The 24,117-nt window shown below is 43.6% G+C and overlaps 1 protein-coding gene across 15 annotated transcripts in view; it reads left to right on the top strand.

Moving 5' to 3' along the window:
* GREB1L (GREB1 like retinoic acid receptor coactivator) overlaps positions 1 to 19,089 on the top strand; it is a 224,323-nt gene extending 205,234 nt beyond the window's left edge. For all 15 annotated transcript variants that reach the window (XM_043539773.1, XM_043539770.1, XM_043539771.1 and 12 more), the window contains 4 exons: positions 1,754 to 1,895; positions 3,150 to 3,350; positions 13,261 to 13,399; positions 16,018 to 19,089. In XM_043539773.1, the coding sequence (XP_043395708.1) occupies positions 1,754 to 1,895; positions 3,150 to 3,350; positions 13,261 to 13,399; positions 16,018 to 16,181 (646 nt within the window). In that variant the 3' untranslated portion in view covers positions 16,182 to 19,089. The remainder of the gene's footprint in view (positions 1 to 1,753; positions 1,896 to 3,149; positions 3,351 to 13,260; positions 13,400 to 16,017) is intronic.
* Positions 19,090 to 24,117: the final 5,028 nt, after the last annotated feature.

The raw sequence follows: 24,117 nt of genomic DNA, 5'->3' as shown, positions 1-24,117 counted from the left end.
CCCCAGTCTGCGTCCCACTGACTCTAAGGTCTCTACCTCCATCAGCAATACAAACTGTCTCTCTATGTGTTGACCAAATTCCAGCTTGCATTGTTCATGGTATGGATGCCAGAGCAACTGACTTCACAGTTCTCTCATCTGTATTACTTATGATGCAAGAATTTTATACTTTTAATTTTATATGAATTTTATTCATAAATGAGATGCTTCATCCAGTGGCAGGGACAAACTTGTAGTAGTAGAATGCCTTCAGGTGAGAGGATAGAAAGGGAGAGAAATGGCAAATACTGGAGCAAGTGAATTTGCTATAGGTTTTTAATTCCAAACACTGATGGAAAGTGAGAAATAAAGGCGAGGGAGCAGAGGTTTTCTCTGTAAAACAATGACAGATAAAATCTGGAAGCAATTGAGCTCCATAAGAAATACAACAGCCGTCCTCCCTTCATGTATTTTGTCTCAAATACTTTCAGTGTTTTCCCAATCTCTTACCTTCAGTCAGGTGAGCTGCGCTTCCCTACGGATTCCTGCCACTTGCCGATGCATTTCTGGAAGCAGAGCTTCCTGTGACTGACAAAAGGTGCTGTCCCTAGCAGGATGGATTTTCTGCCTCTCCTCTTCTGATTTCTTCCTGGTTCTCTCTTGTATTTTAGGTCTTCTCTGTGTGTGGTTTTTTTTTTTAAACTCCTGTAGCTTCAATCTGGCCTTTTCTCTCTTTCCTCACCCACCCACTGTCTGTCTTTCTCCCAGTCAGTCTTTCTTTCCATCTTAACCCTGGTGCTCACTATCCTGACTCCATTTTTCCAGTCTCCACTCAGATGAGTCCTTACGTGGTATAAAAACAGCACCTGGTGGGGAGGTGGAAGCCCTGCATCTAGATTCCATGCACTGACTGTTTTTCTTTCCCTGCGGGCAATGCTAAATCCTACTGAATTGCACCAGCACTATGCAAGGGCACATCACAATGGAGAACAGGAAGAATGATCACAAATGTTCACAGCCTTGGTCAGCTGCTCCTCTTGTACCATAACAGAGAACACTCCTTTCTCTCCTCCACCCCAGGGATAAATTAATTAATTATAAATCGTTCCAGTTTTGGGGTACAGTTTTTCTTTAACAAGTGCTAGAATGGAACATCAAACCTGTATGAAAACAAACCTCACTGGCCAATCAGGATTTCCCAGTGATCCGAGAGCTACACTAGCCATGCTTCATAATACTGGAAAATCTTGGTTGCTAACTGATTGGTTATTTCTTTGCCAATCTTAACAGGAAGAGTCCCTTTCCTGATTTTTGTCCAAGTAACCCTGTGCCTAAGATTTATTTGGCTTTTAAAATATACAGTATGTTCCCTTGCTGTTACAGCAAGCAGCACACAGCTATGAAATACAGGGGCCTGTCGTGTTATACACAAACTGTCGTGCTGTCATTTGTTAGGTATGTTTCATTGCAGGACATTTTTTCACTCAGCACTCCATGAAGAGTTTGGAATTAGAAAGTTAAATCACCCCTATGGTATAAAGCTAGAGGAAATGTCCCATGATGAAATTATACAATGGAATTATGTGATCCAGTGAAAGACTGTGAAGTTTCCTAATGCCATAGTGACCAACACTTCCCTTATTCCTAGCCCCACAGTCAAGTGAGCTGTAGCTCACGAAAGCTTATGCTCAAATAAATTGGTTAGTCTCTAAGGTGCCACAAGTACTCCTTTTCTTTTTACAATCAGTTTAGTGAATCTGTGTTTAATATCTAGGTACTTCTGTGAAGATGTAGATTTTAACCTGAGAACAAACAGCAGTGGCCTTCTCATCTGCCGTTTTAACAACTTCAGTCTCATGAAGAAACACATCCAGGTGGGAGGGCAAAAGGACTTTGCCATTAAGCCAAAAATCATGGTGAGTTTTGCATGTTTGAAAACGAGCTATGTGCAGGAGACAAAACTGGTACTTTGCCATTGTTTCCATGAAGGTCAAAATTTGGATGTTAACTTAGTGTGTCAGAGAAAGTCTGTTCTGTGTTTGAACAGCGTCTAGCGCTATGGCTGGACCTGCTATGTACTATCTCAATGCAAGTAGTAATAAATATTAATAATTTCTCTATCACTAGCAGTAATCCTGGGAGTCTGTCACAACTCCTCCATTATAATGGAGACACCAAGAACAAACTGGGATTTGAAAGCTGATTAAATAATTACTAGTTAATTCACGGATTTCTTTGGCTGAGTAAGGCTTGAATTGGGAACTCTCAAATCTAAATTCTAATCCGAAGTGGATAAATTTTTCTAAACTCAAGTTTAAAGGTTTTCTAAATTCATGTGGAATAGATAAATATATGTAGTCATTTCCAGTCTCTAGTGGTTTGTGGTGATCTTCAGTCATTGCTGTTGTTGATAAGAAGAAACATTTTACACAGGCTTTGAAATTTCAAAGTACTCTGGAAATCCACCTGCAGATTCTGGCTATTGCAGAATGTGCTGCTTGCTACTAAATGGTGTTTCATGCACACTTCATTTTACCTGTGCTCAATGAACTGTATCAGCTTTCAGATGAGGTATAATTCAAGGTGTTTGGTTTTAATCTTGAAATCCTATCTTGGTCTGGTTTCCTGACTCCTTTAAACTCTCTCTTGCTACTGTTCATACCTAATCCTGTAGTTCAGATCAGATGGGACACTGGCGCTAACACCCCCCAGATTTGAATGCTTAGGGGGTAGTGGCTAATTATTCTCTGTGCATCCAACAGAGTTGGAACTAGTTGACTAATTGTACTGTGTGACATTCTGTATATAAAGTCTTTTGCCTAATGGGCCATAAGGGGAGAGTTGAATCTCTGAGGTTGTGTGGGTGGTGTAGGGTGAATGGGGGGTATTGTAGTAAATAGTGTTGCTTTTGAATTTAAATTATTTGTATTTTTATTTTCTGTCCTTATGCATTGAGATATTCACAAACGTGCTTAACAATCAAAGAACAAAAAAATCACAGTTTCTGCTATTTCCATGTGGTACCACTGGGTTGCATGTTCTGGGGTTTTGCAGCTTATTTACCAAGTGGTAATTACAGTAACATAGCCCCAAGAAGGCAAACTGTACATTCAGTGAAGATGCAACCTACAGAGTGTTGGCTGAAAGAGGTTCCATCATTTTCATTATAGGTATCGGAGAGCGTGGCCCCAATAATGCCTCTTCAGTATGTCTGTGCCCCAGACAGTGAACACACACTGCTGGCAGCCCCAGCTCAGTTCCTTCTGGAGAAATTCCTTCAGCATGCAACATACAAACTCTTTCCAAAGGCCATCCATAACTTCAAGAACCCTGTACTGGCCATTGACTGCTACCTGAACATTGGACCTGAGGTACAAAATATTTCTAGGGGGAAATGGGATCTCTAGCAAATACAAATTGTTATATTTCTTACTTTTAATTTTTTAAAACTTTCTTTTTGTATAATGACTCCTTGCAATCATCGGGGTGGGTATTGAACCCAGGACTTTGATTTAAAACCATGACTCTCTATTACTCAAACTAAAGGGCTAATTCTATTAGCTTAGAAGGAGTAGCAGCAAACCTCTTATGTTGCTTGGACATTGGGAGCGTGGGGTCCAAAGATCCATACTGTGCTAATAGATTAAGAAATTTCAAGCCCAGAAGGGACCATTGTGATAATCTAGAGTGACCTCCTGTATAAGAGAGGCCATAGAATTTCCCCAAAATAATTCCTAGAGCATTATTTATTTTATTTTATTTTATTTTATTTTATTTTTTAAAGTCCAGCCTTGATTTAAAAGTTGTCAGTGATGGAGAATCCACTGCAGCCCTTGGCAAATCGTTCCAGTGGTTAATTACTCTCACTATTAAAAACGTATGCCTCATTTACAGTTGGAATTTGTCTAGCTTCAGCTTCCAGCCATTGGAACATGTACCTTTCTCTGCTAGACTGAAGAGTCCATTTTTAAATGTGTGTTTCCCATGTAGGTACTTAGAGACTGTAATCAAGATATCCCTTAACCGTCTCGTTGTTGAGCAAAATAGATGGAGTTCCTTGAGTCTATCATTATAAGGCAGGATTTCTAATCCATTAATCGTTCTTGTGGCTCTTCTCTGAACCCTCTCCAATTTATCAACGTCCTTCTTAAATTGTGGGCACCAGAAGTAGACACAGTATTCCAGCAATGGTCACGACAATGCCAAATAAAGAGGTGAAATAACCTCTCTACTTCTATTCGAGATTCCCTTGTTAATGCATCCAAGGATTGTATTAGCCCTTTTGACCAGAGCATCACACTGGGAGCTCATGTACAGCTGATTATCCACTGTAACCCCAAATCTTTTTCACTCACTGCTTCCCAGGATAGAGTCCCCCCCAGCCCCAAATCATGTAAGTATGGCCTACATTCCTTGTTCCGAGATGTATACATTTAGCCACATTAAAACACACGTTGTTTGCTTGTGCCCAGCTTACCAAATAATCCAAATTGCTCTGTATCAGCTCTCTTTATTATTTACCACTCCCCCAGTTTTTATGTCAACTGCAAACATTATCAGTAATGATTTTTTTTTCCAGGTCATTGATAAAAATGTAAATAGTTTAGGGCAGTGGTTCTCAAACTTTAACAACCCAAGGACCCCCATTTTGATTTAAAATTTTTTGCAGACCCCCAGTTCAGCCCCAGGCCCCGCCCCCCCTTCCTGCCCCACTCTATCCCTGCCCCTCCTCTTCCCTGCCTCTTTCCACTCCTCCCCCGAGTGCATCCCATCCCCTCTTCTCCCCCTCCCTCCCAGTGCCTCCTGCATGCCGCTGAACAGCTGTTCTTCTTCGAGTGCTTGCTCATGTACATTCCAATAGGTGTGTGCGCATGCCACATGCATGATCATCAGAAGGTTTTACCCTAGCAGTACCCATTGGGTCGGCTGTGGAGCCCTCTGAAGTGGCGCCCTCGTGGCGATGTAGATAGTCCCCTGCTGACCCACCGCCTGCTCAGTTCCTTCTTACCGCCAGTGATGGTCATTGGAACAACTTGTCTCTTGCTTTAGCAAGTGCTTTCCTATTGGTTTTTTCCTGTACATAGTTGTTAATTGTTCTCATAGTAGTTAGTGAGTGAGTAAGTTTAAGTTGGGACGTTACCCCTCCCTCAGCTAAGATTTTCCCCATCTGGGGCATGCCGCAGCCTCAGGGGTTCAAGCCATGTGATAGGTGTGGTAAGCCTATGCCCAAAGGGGATCCACACGCTGCTTGTCTGAAGTGCCTGGGAGAGGGATATTTGCAGGACAGATGTAGTATTTGCAGAGGCTTCAAGCCCAGAACCAAAAGACAGAGAGACTATCATCTGAAATTCCTTTTAATGGAGTCCCCTCTCCTGCCTCAACTGGCACAAGAGGCAGCACCAGCCTCGGTGAGGGGCACCAAGGAAGGACTTGCATAAGGAGCATGGACACTGGTCCCAGGTGCGGAAGGCAGCTTATCAGTGTAACACCCATCACAATCCCTGGGGCTGCATGAGAAGAAAAAGGCAGAGAGGGGACCGTTCCCCCACCAAGAAAAGCACACAGGACACCAGTATGGTGCGTCCCACGCTGGGACACCAAATCAGTCCTGACACGATCGACTCCAGCCTCGAGAGGAGATCCATCGAGTCTGGTGTCGGTGGACTCCCCAGTCTGGAAGGTGTTGGAGGAGGACCTGGACCTTCCCTCCACACCAGATGCTTCCGAGGCAGCATGGAACTTGATTGCCATGATGGCACAGTCCCCCACTTTGCATTCCCAGGCACTGGTTCAGGTGCAGACACCACTTGGGGCACCACCTATGTGGCACAAGGGCAAGAACACCATGATGCGGCGCCGTTCCCCATCGCCTCGGTACCGCTTCCCAGCATCCTCGGGGTCCATTCCTCCCTGGTCGGGCTCGGACTGTTCCTCTGAGTCAGAGGTGGAGTCATTTGTGTCCTGACACAGCCAGTACCACTCAAGATCCCGGCACTGGTCTTGGCACCGTAGAGCGGAGAATTCCTCAATACCAATGGTATCCTGGCCACCCCAGTGGCAGGGCCAAGCACAATGGCCCTTTTGGACACCTTGGGCCTATCACCAGGCTCAAGGGCATAGTTCCAGGGCGGCATCAGTAGTTTCCGTTGCCTGTGGTGCCCCTCCCCCCCACCCCACCCCGCAATGTTGGTCGCCCCCGAGACTTCCAGGGCTCCTGAGGACCCACCTCGGGGTCCACACCCTGGGCCTCCCGGATCGGGTGCATTGTCAGAGCCACCAACGCCCGCGGCTCCCAGTCGCAGCAGTGGTGGATGTCCCTGAGCACGTCACCAGGGAACCAGAGGAGCAGAAAGACCCTGTCCCACCTCGAGCCTCATCTTCTTCCTCAGCAGACGAAGCAGTAGCTGGCACTACTACATCCCTCCCGGCAATGGACGTAAAAGCCCCCCAGGACCTTCTTAGGAGGGTGGCCCAGAACCTCAACATGTAAACTGTGGAGGTTGTGGAGGACTAAGACCCGATGGTCAATGGAGGGGCAGAAACCACAGAAAGCATCCTCTACAGTCCTTCTCCGGCCAGGGCTCCTCCAAGCAGTCCCTCGGCTCAAAGCCAAACTTTTGAAAGTGTGCCCAAGGACGGAGCATCAGCCCAAGTCTCAGATCCTTTCCCTCCCTTTGTGAATCATCTGTCCCACTTCTCCCATGCCTAGGCCCAGATTACTTCAGATCGCTGGGTCCTGAGCATGGTGGGGGTGGGATATTCTATCTAGTTCTGTGCCCTACCACCCACCTTCCCTGTCCCTGTTCAGAGACCCCTCACGAGCAACTCTTTCTACAGGGGTGATATAGGAGGTTCCTCAGGACTTCAGGGGCAGGGGATTCTACTCCCAATATTTCCTCATCCCTAAGGCCAGAGAGGGGCTCAGGCCTATCCTGGATCTGCGAAACCTCAACACATTTATAAGAAAACTGAAGTTTCATATGGTCTCTCTGGCCACTATCATTCCTTCTCTGGATCTGGGGGACTGGTACGCTGCCCTTGACCTCAAGGATGTGTACTTCCATATATGAATTATTCCAGTGCACAGATGATTCTGAGAGTCGTGGTCAGCAGCCAACACTATCAGTTCACTGTGCTCCCGTTTGGGCTTTCAGTGGCCCCTTGTGTGTTCACAAAGTGCATGGCAGTTGTGGCAGCCTTCCTCTGCAAAGGCAGGGTACAGGTTTTTCCGTACCTGGATGACTGGCTCATCAAGGGCAATTCTCGAGTACAATTGCAAGAGCACGTGGCATTGGCACATGCCACTTTCAGGAGGCTAGGGCTCATTCTGAACGGGCCCAAGTCTACCCTAGCCCCAACCTAAAAAATAGAATTTATTGGGGCTCTCCTGGACTCCAGTCGAGCTAGAGCTTCCCTGCCGAAGTCCCGGTTCCAAAGCATCAGAGAGCCTCTGCCGGTTTCCTAAAATTACAGCCAGAAACTGCATGAAGCTTCTGGGACATATGGTGGCCTGCACGTACATGGTACAACACACCAGATTGCTCTTTTGCCCCCTCCAGGCTTGGTTGGCGAGGGTATACAGACCCAGCCGGGACCCTCTGGACAGACTCGTTACCCTCCCACCCCTGATTCTCAAGTCCCCTAAGCTGGTGGCTACAACCTCGGGTGGCCTGTGCGGGAGTGCCCTTTGCTAAGCCTCAGCCCTCACTGTTGCTGGTCATGGACACATTGGAGATGGGCTGGGGAGTACACCTGGGCAGTATCAGAACTCAAGGCCTGTGGTCACTAGAACTATCGCTGCATATCAACGTCAGGGAGCTGAGAGCCGTTCGACTGGCTTGCCAGACGTTCCAGGCCCATCTTCAGGGCAAGTGTGTCTCAGTGATGATGGACAACACCACAGTGATGTTCTATATAAACAAACAGGGTGGTGCTCACTCCTCTCCCCTGTGCCTGGAAGCTCTCCAACTGTGGGACTTCTGCGTCGCACACTCCATCCAGCTACAGGCCTCATATCTGCTGGGAGCAGAGAACTAACTAGCGGATCACCTCAGCCACTCATTCAGTACTCAGAGTGGTCACTCAGAGCGGGCATTGTCCTTTCGATCTTCCAGAGGTGGGGCTATTCCTACGTGGACCTGTTCATGACGCGGAGGAACAGAAAGTGTCAGCTGTTCTGCTCCTTTCAGAACCACAGCCAAGGCTCCAGAGCAGATGTTTTTCACCTAGTGTGGACGGGTCACCTGCTATATGCGTTCCCGCCTTTCCCCCTCATACACAAGGTCCTCCTCAAGGTTCGGCAGGACAGGGTTTCAGTGATCCTCATAGCACCAGCGTGGCCCCAACAGCACTGGTTCACCACGCTGCTGAACCTATCAGTGGACAGGCCAGTAGCCCTTCCTATCCTCCCGGGCCTCATCACACAGGACCACAGTCAACTACAGCACCCCAACCTGGAGTCCCTCCACCTCATGGTGTGGAAACTCCATGGCTGAACTAGCTTGAACTGCAGTGCTCGGGACCTGTTAGGGAAGTCCTACTGGGGAGCAGGAAACCCTCCACTCGCACAACATACCTGGCAAAGTGGAAGCATTTCTCCATTTGGTCCCTACAGAAACGTATTTCAGCAAGCCCCTATTCCCATTGTGCTAGACTACCTTCTCTACCTGAAACAACAGGGGTTGGCAATATCATCTTTTAAGGTGCACCTGGCTGCCATCTTGGCCTTCCACTTAGCTGTGGTGGGTAGGTCAGTCTTTGGACATCCCATGGTTGGTCATTTTCTCAAGGGCTTGGATAGGCTTTATCCGCAGGTGTGGCAGCCCGTTCCCCAGTGAGATCTGAACCTGGTTCTCTCCAGACTTATGGGGTCCCCCTTCGAGCCCATGGCAATCTGCCCCATATCTTACCTGTCCTAGAAGGTGTTTTTTTCTGGTAGTCATAACCTCAGCCAGACGGGTCTCTGAACTCAGAGCGCTGACTTCCGAGCCCCCCTATATGGGTTTTTATAAAGACAAGGTGCAGCTATGCCCTCACCCAGAGTTCCTACCCAAGGTAGTCTCCCACTTCCATGTAAACCAGGACATTATTTCTAGTGGTAGTCTTTCCTAAACCTCATGCCAGCAACAGATAGCAAGTACTCCATTCTCTGGATGTCAGGCATGCCCTAGCCTTCTACATTGAACACACACAGCCATTTCGTAAGTCACCACAACTCTTTATTGCAATCGCTGAAAGGATGAAAGGGCTTCCCATCTCATCTCAATGCATTTCGTCATGGATCGCATCCTGAATCAGAATGTGCTATGACTTAGCTAAGATTCCAGCCCTTACACTGATGGCGCACTCCACAAGAGTGCAGGCTTCTTCCGCCGCATTCCTCACGCAAGTTCCTATTCAGGACATATGCAAGGCAACAACATGGTCTTCCATCTACACCTTCATGCTGCACTATGCCATCACTCAACAAGCGAGTGACGATGTGGCCTTCAGCAGGGCAGTACCTCAGTCAGCAACTTGGTGAACTCCAACTCTTCCTACATGGAAACTGCTTGGGAGTCACCTCTTGGAATGGACACGAGCAAGCATTTGAAGAAGAAAAAATGGTTACTATCTCATTACTGTTGTTCTTCGAGATGTGTTGCTCATATCCATTCCAAATCCCGCCCGCCTCCCCTATGTCAGAGTATTCTGGCAAGAAGGAACTGAGCAGGTGGCGAGTCGGCAGGGGACGATATACACCGCCATGAAGACGCCACTCCAGGGGGCTCCATAGCTGACCCGATGGGTACCGCTAGGGTAGAACCTTCCAACGACCGTGCACGTGGCATGCGCGCACACACACCTATTGGAATTGACATGAGTGACACATGTCGAAGAACAAGAGTTACAAGATGGTAAGTAACCATTTTTTCCCCTGCGTGCAGGAGGTGCTGGGAGAGAGGGGGAGGAGTTGATCAGTGGGGCCCACGGACCTCCTGGAGTACTCTCACAGACCCCCAGCAATCTGTGGACCCCAGTTTGAGAAATGCTGGTTTAGGGCCAAGAACCAATCCCTCCAGGACCCCACTAGAAACACACCCGGTCAATGATGATTCCCTGTTTACACGTACAATACATTTAAGACCTATCAGTTATCCAGTTTTTAATTGTGCGCCACTATAATTTTATATTATAATTTTTTTTCCAAAATGTCATGTAGTACCAAGTCAGATGCCTTACAGAACTCTAAATATATTACATTAACACTATTACCTTTATCGACAAACCTGTGATCTCATAAAAAAAAATCAAGTTAATTTGACAGGATATATTTTCCATAAACGCATGTTGATTGGCATTAATTGGATTACTCTCCTTTAATTCTTTATTAATCAAGTCCCATATGAGCCACTCTGTTATCTTGCCTGGGAAAGATGTCAGTCTGACAGTTCTATAATTATCTGAGTCATCCCATTTACCCTCTTTACATATTGGCACAACATTAACTTTCTTCTAGTCTTCTGGAATTTCCCTGATGTTCCAAGACTCATTGAAAACCATTATCAGCAGTCCAGCAAGCTCCTCAGACAGATTTTGTAAAACTTTTGGATGCAAGTTATCTTGATCTCCTGATTTAACAATGTTTAACTTTAGTAGATACTGTTTAGCATCTTCCTGAGATACTAGTGAAATGGGAAGAGTGTTGTTATATGATATGACTACATCATCTCTTTTATCCCAAAGACAGGATAGAAGTATTTATTGAACACTTCTGCCTTTTCTGCATTATTATTGATAATTCTACCATTCCCATCTAGTAGTAGACTCATACCATTGTTAAGATTCTTTATGTTCCTGATATACTTTAAACAATCTTATTGTCCATAATTCTGCTGGCCATAGATTTCTGCTTATATCTGTTTGCTTCCCCTATCAATTTTCTACAATTCCTAGATTCTGGTTTATATTCATTACTATCAACTTTCCCTTTCTTTCATATATATATTTATTTTTAACAGCAGCCTTCACTTCCCCCGTAAGCTAGGTCTGTTTTTTAAACAGTACGGCTGTTTCTCCTCAATTGTGGGATTGTGGCTTTTTGGGCTTCTAGTAACTTGTTCTTAAACAAGTCCCAATTATCATTTCACATTTTTCTGAATAAATTCTTCCTCCCAGCTAATTTGGCTCATAATTGTGTTCAGCTTTGTGAAACTGGCCCTTTCAAAGTACCAAGTATATATAGATCACTGGTCTGGACTTTATTCTGTTTGCACAATATAAATGTGATTAAGTCATGATCACTTGTACCTAAGCTGCCATTAATTTTTAGTTCTGTGATCAGATCCTCTTCATCTGTCAAGACAAGGCCTAATATAGAATTTCCTCGTGTTGGATGCAACACTTTTTGAGTTAGGAGATTCTCATCCATAATGTTTAGAAAGTCCAAGGATGTTTTAGTACCTCCAGCATATAATACTCAAATTGAAGTTCCCATGATCACACAGTTTTTTTCCATACACATTATAGATAGGTGTGTAATGGAGCAGACATCCTGTTCCCTAGTGTGATTTGGTGGTTTGAGGCAACTAATGCCCCGTCTTATGCTTTACCTGTTAGGATATTGATCCATAAGCATTCAAGATCATGTTCTTCTGAGTTATCAGTGACTCGGAAACAGGTAATACCATTTTTGACAGTGCCACACTGTATTCCCATTTGCCCACTTGATACTCCCTAAATAGGTTAGAACCATTGATTTTAACATTCCAATCATAGGAATCATCCCACCAAGTTTAAATAATACCAACTAGTTTGAATTTATGCTAATAAGTGAGCAATTCCAGCTCCTTTTATTACCCTGGCTCCTAGCATTGATGTAGAGCAGGGGTTCTCGAACTGGGGGTTGGGACCCCTCAGGGGGTCATGAGGTTATTACATGGGGGGTCGCAAGCTATGAGCCTCCACCCCAAACCCCACTTTGCCTCCAGCATCTATAATGGTGTTAAAATATTAAAAAGTGTTTTTAATTTATAGGGGCGGGGTTGCACGCAGAGGCTTGCTATGTGAAAGGGGTCACCAGTACAAAAGTTTGAGAATCCCTGGTGTAGAGGCTATCGAAGTGTTTCTTCTCTTCGTGTCCTTTCGTTTCTTGATTGATTTTTGTTCTCAGTATCTGGATTTTGTGCTCACTGAGTGCTCATGTCATCCCTCTTCTCTCCCTCCCTCCCTCCCCCAGCTTTTGTTATTAGGTTAAGATAGTCATCCTTAATCTTTTTGTAATCTATCACATATAATAATGTAAGAATTTGTCTGTAGTGAAAGCCCTTATTCTTGGGTGCCCGTTTGCCATTTAGCTATCTGTACAGACCCTGATATTCATCCATATACTTTTTAAGACATGCATCCCCCAAATCTTTACTACTTTTTGTCATGTGTTTCTGATTCACATTTGTTGCAGCTTTGTTCTTGCTTAGCCAGTTTCTGATATTACACTGCTGCACTAGCCTGATTGCTCACTCCAACAAAGCATGGTTTAATTATCCTCCTCTTTCATGTACCCCTCTCTACACCACCTTTGCATTTTCCTTCTTAATAGGATATACTTCAAATGCCATGTCATTGGAACAAATGAAATGATATTACAATCACTGTATGATTATTACACAAGCACAGACCGCAGAGGTTTAGATCAAGTCAACAAAGTAACGGAGAAGCATGGGGTTAAATTAGACTACAGTGGGCCCGTTCAGGAGGGTGAATCTATTTGCTAGTGTTCAGATGAGTCTGATGCAATAGTTTTTAATCTCACCTTAGCTGCAAGCATCACTTTTCTTCTGGAAATCATCCCATCAGAAGATTTAGAATCAGAAGATCATCCCACCTAGGATTGAATGCCAGTGCTAGTCTATGCACCATTTTATTTGCATTGCAGATGAATCTTTTGAATTAAAATACGGAAAAATCCTATTACTGTATAAAGCTTTTTTAGTAAAGGGAAGGGATTAAAAGGAGAGAATGAGTAAGATTCACAGCAGAGATTTTCTGGCTAGGAACTTGAAAAGGTAACAAATGAGCTAAGGACTTTCTGTGACTGTAATTAGAATTCAGTCAGGAAGATTGCCTAATAGAACCCCCAAATGTGCAAACTGTATCCAAGATTGTGGATATTTTTGTTTTTTTAAACTCACATCAAACAACTCTGGCCTCTTGTAGTTATTTTATGTTCAACCTCCATATTAGGTCCCTCTGGGGTGTTTTCTTAAAACAAAACATTCTTTCTGTTTTGCTTTTTGGTTTCAGGTGGCGATCTGCTATGTCAGCTCCCGCCCACACTCCATCAATGTCAACTGTGAGGGGGTGTATTTCAGTGGACTCCTGTTGTATCTCTGTGACTCTTTCGTAGGTGCAGACCTTCTTAAGAAGTTCAAATTCCTGAAAGGTAATGATTTCTCCTGTTGCATTCAGTACAAAGTAATGGCTCACAAGCAAAATGAAATATAGAGGAAGAAATGAATCCCTACATTTCTCCATCTTCATAATCAGTGCTCGTGTTGCTCCAACAAGGAATGCGTTCTGTTTGCTCTTTCGATTTGTGTAGAGCTCCCACCATCTTAATAGCAAGGCTATAGTGAAGAAAAGCCTTGATAAATAGCATTAACAACAGTGGCATCAAATGGAAATAGGTATGGTATATGTGGAATTCAGTCAGTGCAGCATGCAGCACTAACATATGATTTGGAAATAGAGTTCAGAACATAGACATTGCCATAATGGATGGCACAAGCAGTTCATCCATTCCAAAACTGCCTTTGATGATAGTGAATATCCAGTGCTCTGGAAAAGGTGCAAGAAATCCTGCAGTGAACAATAACAGAGTAACCTGCTCATTGAGGAAGTTTCTTCCTCCCTCTGTTAGTGGTTGTCTTATGCACCAATACTGAGGGGTTTTATTACTAATTTTGTGTAAAAGAGGGGGGAAAAAAACCTTGTCTAATGCAATTGTGGATGATGATGTTGTCCATAGAAATGTCTCACTTTTCTAACCTGTTGGCCTCAGTGATATCTTGCAGCAATGAGTTCTGAGGGCTAAATGTGCATTATGTAGAAAAGTATTTCCTTTCATCAGTTTTTAATGTATTGCCTTTCAGTTTCATTGAATGTGCACTTGTTCTTGGGTTATGAGATAGAGTGACAAGGAGGGTTTGACTCCTCCCCCCCAATAAATTCATTATTTTAAGTACCTCATTTTATTCATTTCTAAACAGTCCCACTCTTTTCAGTCTCTCCTCATTTGGATGTCTTTCCATGCCTTTAAACATTTTCATTGCCTACTCTCTGCATACCTTCTATTTCTGCTATATTCCTGTGAGACCAGAACTGAACCACAGGATTACAGGTGAGGTGTACCATCAATTCATATGGTATATTTTCAGTGGCTGGATTGTGCCCCCTAGATTTGAGCACAAAAGGGATACTTAGCATGAAGCTTTACCCCTCAAAGTATTATTTCCTGTCCCGTTCTTTTATCCTGATCTTTTTTTTTTTTTTTTGTATTTTTAAGCAGTGATCTTTATTGACCTGTCCACAATGACATGCAGGTCTCTCTTCCTGAGTGATTACAGTTTAACTCAGAACCCAGTAATGTGTATAAGTAGGTTAAATTTGCTTTTGTCAGCATTGAATTTGCTCTCTCGTCATGCTGCCACTGCACCTAGCTTTGTTTAGCCTCCTCTGAAGTTCCTTGCAGGTTTCTCTATTGTTGATTCACCTCAGTAATTTTGCCTCATCTGCACATTTTGTGACTTTTCTTTAAGAATGGCAGTCATGTGGTGTGTGTTTGTTTTTGCTAAGGCTGGATAGCATCTACCATGTCATGGGCATGACAAGAAACAATATCAAACAGCACCAATCTTGGGGCATCCCCTTGTTAGCCTCTTGCTATTTCAAAAATAAAACATTTGTTCCTAATCTATTGTCTTTCTCTTAGTCATTACTTAATCCGTGACAGTACTTTGCCTCTCAGCACATGCCTATTTAGTTTCCTTAACAGCCTTTTGTGTGGGACTTTAGAAAAGGCTTTTTGAAAGTCCAGGTTAATCATCATAACCCATATTTACATCAGCAAATTGTCCACTATTCTAAAATCATTGCCAGGTTGTATACAGGCCCAGCCACTTAGAAAAGGGCATACTTTAATTTTTTGAGTGGGGTGAGGGAGGAAGCAAATCCCAGGAGTTCTGACTATGGAGTGGATGAATGGGTGACCCACACTTGCATGAGTGGAAACCTTTGCTGGGTCATGGACTCATGTTTGTAAGGGGCCTAGCACAGGGTATAGTTACACTGCAAAAGAAAAAAAAAGTGCTTAACTTGAGTTACAATAGCAGTGAAGACACCCCAACACAACAACTCAAGTTCAACCCCAGGTTCCCTTGTAGGCTTTAACTGCTAACATGTTAAATGCCAAATTGCCATGTCTTCACTGCTATTTTAACCCAAGTTAGATAACCTAGTTAAGAACACACCATTTTCTGCAGTGTAGATATATGCACAGCGGGGCTCTGAGCCCTGACTAGTGCCCTAGGAGCTACTGCAATATAAAATAAATAAATAAATAATGCACCCTTAGTCCTGCCATGAATCCTCATTCATTTGAAGTGGCTTTGTCAGACATCTTGTGCATGATTTCAGGCTTGGACTGTAGAGAGAGACTTCTTTCCCCCCTCCTCCCAAATCCCTATTTCATTGGAGACTGCTGAATGTCAAACACATTTTGCAATAGTTTCTTCCCACTGTTCACACACACCTGTATTCTTTTCAGTCATTTTTGTAGAGATGTTTGTCCACTCTCTCAGGGCTTACTTTCCATATCTGAGACTGATCATACTGGGTACTCTGTTCATGTCAGACACCTTAACGGACACTTGGGAGCTTATACGGTTTTGTGTGGGGAAGGCCTCCAAGTAGTAGTTTTTATTGTTTTTGTCTTTTTGGAAATGAGGCAAAAAATTGAAGTCTTACATGTTATCTAAAGCTGTATCTTGTTTTTAATTTAAGGTGCCACCTTGTGTGTCATCTGCCAAGACAGAAGCTCTTTACGTCAAACAATAGTCCGTTTAGAGCTGGAAGACGAGTGGCAGTTTCGTCTCCGAGATGAGTTTCAGACTGCCAACTGCATTGATGACAAACCACTCTATTTTCTCACTGGACGCCACATATAAACTTAATAGGAGATCAAATAACAAAGGAAAAGAAGAGAACTTGAGAGGTTTTTTTGTTTGGTTGGCTTTTGGGGGAAGAGGGGGGGTGGGGGGATGAGGAGAAGAAACAACCAAAGTACAATCACTGTGGAGCAAAGTGCAACCAATATTTATCTAGTCTACTCTAAAGGATTCCCCAAAATTCTGAAGTAGGCTTTGTTTCTAGGCATATGTTTATCACTTCAGTTATGATTACAGGAGCTTGGATTCAAGTGAATTCCACTTTAGTCACAGTAAATGAAACTAACACCACAGCCTACCAGCTGTCTCCTGTGATGTGGGAGGAGGACATATTTTGGTTGAAGAGTTCTCTTGGGTTTTTTTGTACTACGCTAAGCTAGGGGAAGAAACTAACTTCAGCATCCACTAGCCTGAATGCATAACACCAGACTCACACCATTGAAGATAATATGCTGAGGAAACTCCTCCGTTTCTCTTCAGATCTGTACTTTGGTACAGTAATACTCAGGGGTTTGAAATTACAAAGTAACTTAGATATTTGTATTAAAAGTAGTCTTGTTCTCTCTCTGTGCAGTGTTACTTTAAAACTTGTAATTGTATATGTATTGAAACTGTGTCTTTGGCAAAATTTCCACAGGAGTTAGAAGTTTACTACTTAAACCTGAACAAATCAGTAAATGCTTGGCAGGCATGGAGCACGCACGCAGGTTCTCCTAGTAACATTCTTTCACTCTCTTTAACAAAAATTCTGCTCCGCAATTAAAGAGTAACTGGCTGGCCAGCATAAACAAGAGAAAAAGATTTCTTATGCACACTGTCCCTTCAGTTAGAGCAGTTAACCACCAGCAAAATGACTTCAGATTGTTAGAGCCGTCAAAGGTTTTAAAAATTGTGAAACATCACCTTTTAGCGGGTACAATTTACTTGTACATCAAAAACTTTAAGTGTAGGTTTGATTGAATGCAGTTTGCTCCAAGTATCCTTCCTCATTCACCTGCAATAGTGCGTAGAGTCCTGAGGTGAGATTTTTGTTGTTGCTGCTGCTTTTGAAAACTTAAGTACCCTGCCCATAAGTGAATCATAAAGTAGAAAGACAACGTTCAAGAGTGTGGCAGCCGATATGAACTGAATTTGATATCTAAAGTGAGCTAAAATGGGGTGAGGCACAATGGTTTGGGGCTTTTCCGTAGCCCACTGAAAATCACTTCACAAGTGAGCTTGAATCAATCCCAAGAGAATCTGCCCATAATCAAAAAGGTCTGTTTGAATACAGTACCTAGAACAGGTTGGTCCTTTCATTTTGAATATTAAACTTCTGTAAATACGGGCTGTAGTGATTATGCATTGTTCTGGTTTAAAACACATTACTGTGTTCTCTTAAAATAATTGCTGTTCTGTTATAGAATTAACCTGGTGCACAAGCACTTGGTTTCAGGGTTAGAGGTGTTCACCAGTCTTACTAGTGCAGTTAACATTTTTAGAAGTATTCACGGTTTTATATTGGTTACTCAATTGAGATTTCCGTATTTTATAAAAGAGACCCTTCCCCCACACATTCTCCTCTCTCCACCTCCTTCGTTGGAAAAAAAAAAAATGCAACCTCCTTTGCAAGCTGGTAAAAATCAATAATATTCCCTGCATTGTGTTTTTATGAAGTTCTTAACACATCCTTTATATGTGACCTGCAAGTCACCTGAGAGGGGCCTGCCAAAACTGCATTTTGAACAAAGTGTTAATCAAGCAGCTTTTTTACCTTGTGAAAAGACGAATGTTTACAGATAATGAAAAACATAATATATTAGACTGAAGCTAAAAAGGAAAATAATGGTTTGCAGATCTGTTGATTTTAATGTAGCTTAACTGTGAGGATGTCAATGTAGCATATTTCAAATGAACAACCCTTTTCTTTTTCTCTAGATTTAAATTGTTTAATTGTCCTTAATACAGCCTTATGTTTTAAAATATATCTTCATTTTAATTTAGCAGGTGTGGGGCGACGCAGGTATACTCTGAAGCTTTTCGTTACACCTGAATGCATTTCAATACTTCCGGTTTGCTAGATGGGCTTAAGGCTGCTGGAATAACTTTTGAATTTTAGTTTGGGGTCAAAATTTTAGAAACGTTACCGGTATTCTGTAAGTCAGAGGATATAAAATGTTCACAAGTGGTTTCCTTTATGTTTGTGTACTTGATGTTTGCACTAAGTTCTTAAAATTCCAGGTGCTAAGACTATTTTGATGATTATTTAGCCCTGTGGTAAAGTGGTGCGAAATTGTCCTGATGGTTGAGAACTAAATCAGAAAGCTAGTGTATCTGCCTTCCATTATCAAACAAGCAATTGATTTCTATAACACTTTATTCTCCAGTGGAGAGGGAAGGTTTTTGGCAACACTTTCTTTTGAAGACTCTATCACTATAAATCTTTTCAAGCAGACTGACCCTGGATTCTTTTAAGTAAACTATAGCTCATAGTCCTTGAAGAGATGAGGAGACCATACTTTGACATCAAGAGTACAACTGTTCTGTTTTGGTTTTAAGCATCATCATCAAGGCCATTCTTATGAATGTATTAAATAGGCCAGCATAATATTTTACCTGGTGAAATCTGGACATGATTGACAGTTCACAGGTTAATACTGAATGTAAACTAAGATTTGAATGAAAATCATATTCAGATGCATCTTGCTGTAATTTATGCAATTGCTTTTTGTGACTTTTGGAAGGGGGTTAAAATGTTGCTTTCTTAGTGTAAAATTTTCTTAACCAAAACATGGTGAATTTAGCTTCACTAGTCAGTCTACCTCACATTTTATTGTTTATTAACTGAACTTGTCTGCAGTTGTGGTTACAATATGTTTATGATGTGCTTTCATTAAATTTGATGAACATATTAAATTGCCATTCAAGAGACTGCATTTGTTTTAGATTTGTTGTATAACAGGATGGGTATTTAAATTTTGACTACAAGATGTCCTTGTTAACTACCTTTTTAATATAATCTTAAATTCGCGTCTTATTGAGCCGTTGTGCTGTCAATATCTGAGCAGAGCACTCTCTTCCAAAAATGCCATAATCTTTCACGATTGGTAGTGACTGTGTTGCATAGTGCTAAAACTGGTAGGATATGGTGACTTTGATTCAGTTAAGCCATTTGTTGTAGTTCCTGTACTCTAAAATTACCTTCTTTGAAAATCTAAATAGAGTTAACCAGCACCTTCAGCATGGAGGAGTAAAAGTTTGCTGTGTGCTGGGACAGGAGCTGACTCTGACTATTCCTTCTGACTGGGGTAATGTAGCTTAGTGCCAGACAGGAATTCTTTGCTTGGACTTGCAACTAGTTACAGTTCCATTAATTTTTACAATTGAAAGCAGTGGGTCACTATATTTTTAATTTATTCAGGAGTCTCAAGTTAGTCCTCAGGAGGACAGTGTTCTACATAAAAATCACACCAGAAAAGTTTTGCGGTCATTACTACCACATAGAGTTGCAAGACGAATTTTCCGAATGGGGTGGGACAAGTTGCCCAATTTATACTTGCTAGTAGCTAGTTTTACAGATATTCCTTTGGAAAGCAAGCACCATTAGAACAGCTTAAAACTAAGAAGCTATTACTCTGCAGTTATAGTTTAACCTCCCCCCAAACATTAGAAACTCTTTAAATTTAAAGTACCAACTGTCACTATCCCCATTTGGGCATAGGGCTTTTTTTACCCAGCTCACCCTGGCTACATTTCCAGTGCAGGAAAACACTGCTATCATCACCTACAGTGAACTGCCACCTCCCAAGAATTTACAATCTCAAACATGCTCATAAGGGGAAGTAAAGAAAGGGTTGTTTTTTTAAACTAATCCTTATGCTCTCAGCTTTTGTACCTTATATTACCACCTCTCCCACATTGTTTTGTGTTGTTCCCATATAAATTACACATTAACCTTTATCCCAGCTCTTCCCTTTTGCTCGCCCACCACACCATCACAGTCCATGTATTATGTAGCTAAAAACGTCAGTGATTGTTTCTGCTGAGGTCAGTTACCAGGAGTTCAGTGAATAATTTATCCTCATAACCAGGTCACTAATCTGGGTATGAGAAGACATCTTACATGTCCTAGTTCCTTACTGGGGACTCTGAGAACCACACAGACCTGGTTTCTGGTGAAGCAGAGCTTTTTCTGAAGCCCAGTGTCACCCACAATCGTGTACGTGCAGTTCCAGAGGTGGATCAAAGCTGATGCACGGCTCACACTGGCAAGGCCCCTTTTCTCCAGCTTACCTCTGGGTCTCCAGCCTCTGTGACAGTAGTCAGTTGTGGTTCTCTTTTCTCATGCCCTTTCCTTTACCTTTTTGTTTTGCTCATGGGGGGATAGTAGCAGGCAGCTTCCCTTCTTTTCTTCTCTGGGACTGAGTATTCAGCACTACAGAGGCTGATGCCACAGTTTCCCCACTCCACTTCCTGCCCACTGAGCTCTTCGGTCTCCTTTCAGGATGGCAGAGCAGCCATACGAGCACAGGGCTAAGCCCAAACAGTGCACCATCTGCAAGGCAACTTTAAACAGGCTCCATAGAGGGGAAATTATGCTCTGCCTGTTCTCAGCCAGCCTGACCCTAGCACTGCTTAGAGCACAGAGCACTGAGACAGACAGGCATGTTGGGTCTCATATGCCCCCCCCAAGAAGCTGTGACTCTACCACCAAAAAGCCTAACAAGGAGACAGAACAGAACCAGGAGCGGCTCTAAGCATGAGGACGACTTCATTCAGTTGACCCAAGAGGTTAATCCTCAGGCCACTCACGGGCTGAGAGAAGGATCATTCCTAGGGACTTCACTAAGGACCCATTTGAGGACTTAGGGTCTCTGGGGAAAGCAGCAGGGCTCATAATGAGCCCCCCTTTCTCCAAGTTTGAGTCATGCAACTCTGGCAGTGAGTTCCCATACCCTGACCTGGGGAGTAGGAGTCTATAAGGGATGACCTTGAGGAAAAAGTTTACCTAGGGCTCAAAGCCCTGCACAAGGCAAACTGCAAAAAAGACACCACCCAGAGCATAGCTAGGTAGCCACACCTGCAAAGTGTCTTCCTTCCCCCCCCCCCCCCCCCCGCAAAAAAAAAGGGTCCAAAAGGGTTCATCCTTTGATCAGACCCCTCCCCCTCCAGGAGTGTTGTTAGACTGATTCTGAGCAGGACACAGACAAAATGCCCACTGAGATGTTTGAAACCACTTGAAAAAAGACTATCCCCTATACAGCTCCAACCTGAGCAGGCCCTTGAGGACAACCCTCAAAGCAAATACCTTCGAGGCAGCAATTCCCCTTCACTTATCTCTGAGATAATCGGGAGAAGAGGGAACCTCCTGAAAAAGGCAAATACAGTAACACGCATGCTCAAATTCTACAAACTCCAGGAGACAAGAAATGCCATCACTGATGTGGCTATGGTCAATGCTGCCGTAGCATCTCTAGCAAGGGATATGGTTATTCCACCCAAAGGAGACTTCTTTCCCAAGTGTCCATCAGATAGGAAGGTGGAAGACACCCTCAGAAGGGACTTTGCTCAGAGTGGCTGAGACGGCATCAAGTCATGGCAGCCACTTGCCTTGTTTGAGCCCAATGGCATGGGTGGAGAACCTTAAAGCCCTTAAGGTAGAAACCAAACCAATTAAGTCTATGTTTGAGAAAATCTCCCTAGCAACAGCATTCATGGCAAATGCTTCAATGGCATCTAGCTCCGTTGCCAGGAGACACACGTGGCTTAATCCCTATAAAGTTGATACTCACTCCAAAGAGGTCCTGTGCTCCTCTAAATTAACAGGATCTCCCCTCTTCAGAGAAAAACTGGATAATATTGTGGCTGAAAGTTAGGCTTAAACCAAACAATCCCTCCCTGCTCCACTTAGCGCGCTAAGAAGGGAATACAAACTCACTTTGACAGAGATGCTCCTTTCAACTATTTTCCCCACCGAGGTTCTAGAGGAAAGATCACATATGTCAAGGGAAAACCTTGGAAGTGAGCAGCAACTAGAAAACCTAGAAGATCATGCAACTTCCAAAAGCTTTTTATGATGAATGAATATGCTTTCGCCAGGACCAGAGCCTGGGAGGCAGGATTTCTTTTTTTCTGGATCAATGGTTTGCTTCAACCACAGATAGGGTGGGTGCAAGAGTCAGCATGTCAGGGATACTCTCAATCTAAGGGCTTCACCACGCTCCTCCTCCATCCAGTCGTCTTCAGTCACCACCAATCACACCAAGTACAAGCTATTCCAGGACAAGATCTCCCACCTTTGGTACATGGGAACAATAGGAGTTCCCCCAGAAGAGAATTTCTCAGGGTTTTACTCCATCTTCATTGTTCAGAAGTGCACTGGAGAAGTTCTCCACCTCCAAGGGTTCAACAAATGGATGAAGAAAACAAAGTTCCGGATGGATATCCTACGTTCAGTAATGATATCCCTGTCTCAAGGGGACTTCCTTACCTCAGTGGTCTTGGAAGAGACATTTGTCACATTCCAGTGTTTGCCTGCTACCGCAAGCTTCTGAGATTAGTTTACAGCATGAATCGCTACCAGTACTGAACACTCCCATTCTGTCTCATCGCCCTCGCCTCTCATTCTGAAAATGCTGGTGATGATCCCAGCCAGACTCTGGTCCCAGGGCATTTACCTGTATCCTTTTTTGGACAACACCTTAATCAGAGCCTTATCCCAGGCTGTAGAGCATGGCCCCAAGACTTGGAATTTGGAGCTCCTGTAAATGCACAATTCATAACAAACACAAAGAATAGTTCCTTGAACCCCTCGACAAGGATCATGCACCTGGGTGTAGAGATAGACATATCGATCCCTCAGTAGACAGATTCCAGAAGATTCAGAATTTGATATCCACGCTGGTCAAGTGCAGGAGCCCAACCATTGCTCATTGCTGGGCCTCCTGGTCTCATGCACAGGGGTCACTCCAAGGGTGAGATTCCACATCAGGTGCCTTTAGGTTTTTCTTGCGAAAATATGGGACCACTCCCTGGAGTGCAGGCAACTTCAGGTACATATCCCGAAACAGGTTCTTAACTCACTGAGATAGTGGACAGTCTGGAAAATTAGCCACAGGGGTCTTTCCATATGCTTTCTGGAACTCAGGGTTCTCACCGATTCCAGCCTGATGGGAAGCATACCTGGATCCCAAAATGGTATAGGGCATCTGAAGCCCGGGGAAAAGGGACCACAGCATTGATCTCTTGGAACTTAGGGCAGCCAAACTAGCTCTTCTGAGATTCCAGAGCCCCCTAAAAGAAAATGTCATGACAATGGCTGCATACATAAACAACCGTGGACGGATAAGGAGCACAGCTCTACATGGAGGAACAATGGAAATAATGTAATAGGCAGAAACAACTCTCCCCAAAGGCAATCCACATAAAAGGAGAACTGAATCAAAAGGCAGACTGGCTTAGCCAGTGCAACATCAGCAACTCAGCATAGTGCCTAAACCAGAAAGTCTTCAACCTGATCTTGCACATGTTCGGTCCTCTATCAGTCCATCCATTTCCCAATCACAAGAATGCAAAGCCATCAAAATACTTCACCAGGGAAGCAGACCACAAGTTATGGGGGCAAATGTTTTGTCAAACAGATGGTCAGAAGTCCTGCTATATGCATTGCCACCCCTTCCTCGGAAGGAAAATGATCCAAAAGGGTGAGAGGAAGCAAAAAAAGTGATAGTGTTAACTCTGCACCAGCCAAAAAGACAGTCTCTCTTACCTGACAGAACTATAGCTGAAACCACCTTTGCACCTACTGGTGAGGTCCTGGTTGAGAACCTTCTAGTATCCAGATGCCTCAGAGAAGTCAGACTGGCCCGATCAGTAGTCATCTTCCCTAAATGGGATCTAGCACTCATGCTGAAAGCCCTAAGCACTAATCCTTTAGAAAGCCTGACTTCTGTATCAC

The sequence above is a fragment of the Chelonia mydas genome, chromosome 2 (genome assembly GCF_015237465.2).
Source record: "Chelonia mydas isolate rCheMyd1 chromosome 2, rCheMyd1.pri.v2, whole genome shotgun sequence".
In the NCBI taxonomy this organism is placed as follows: Eukaryota; Metazoa; Chordata; order Testudines; family Cheloniidae; genus Chelonia; species Chelonia mydas.
Note: the sequence above shows the minus strand (reverse complement) of the source record. Positions and strands in the feature narration are given on the sequence as shown.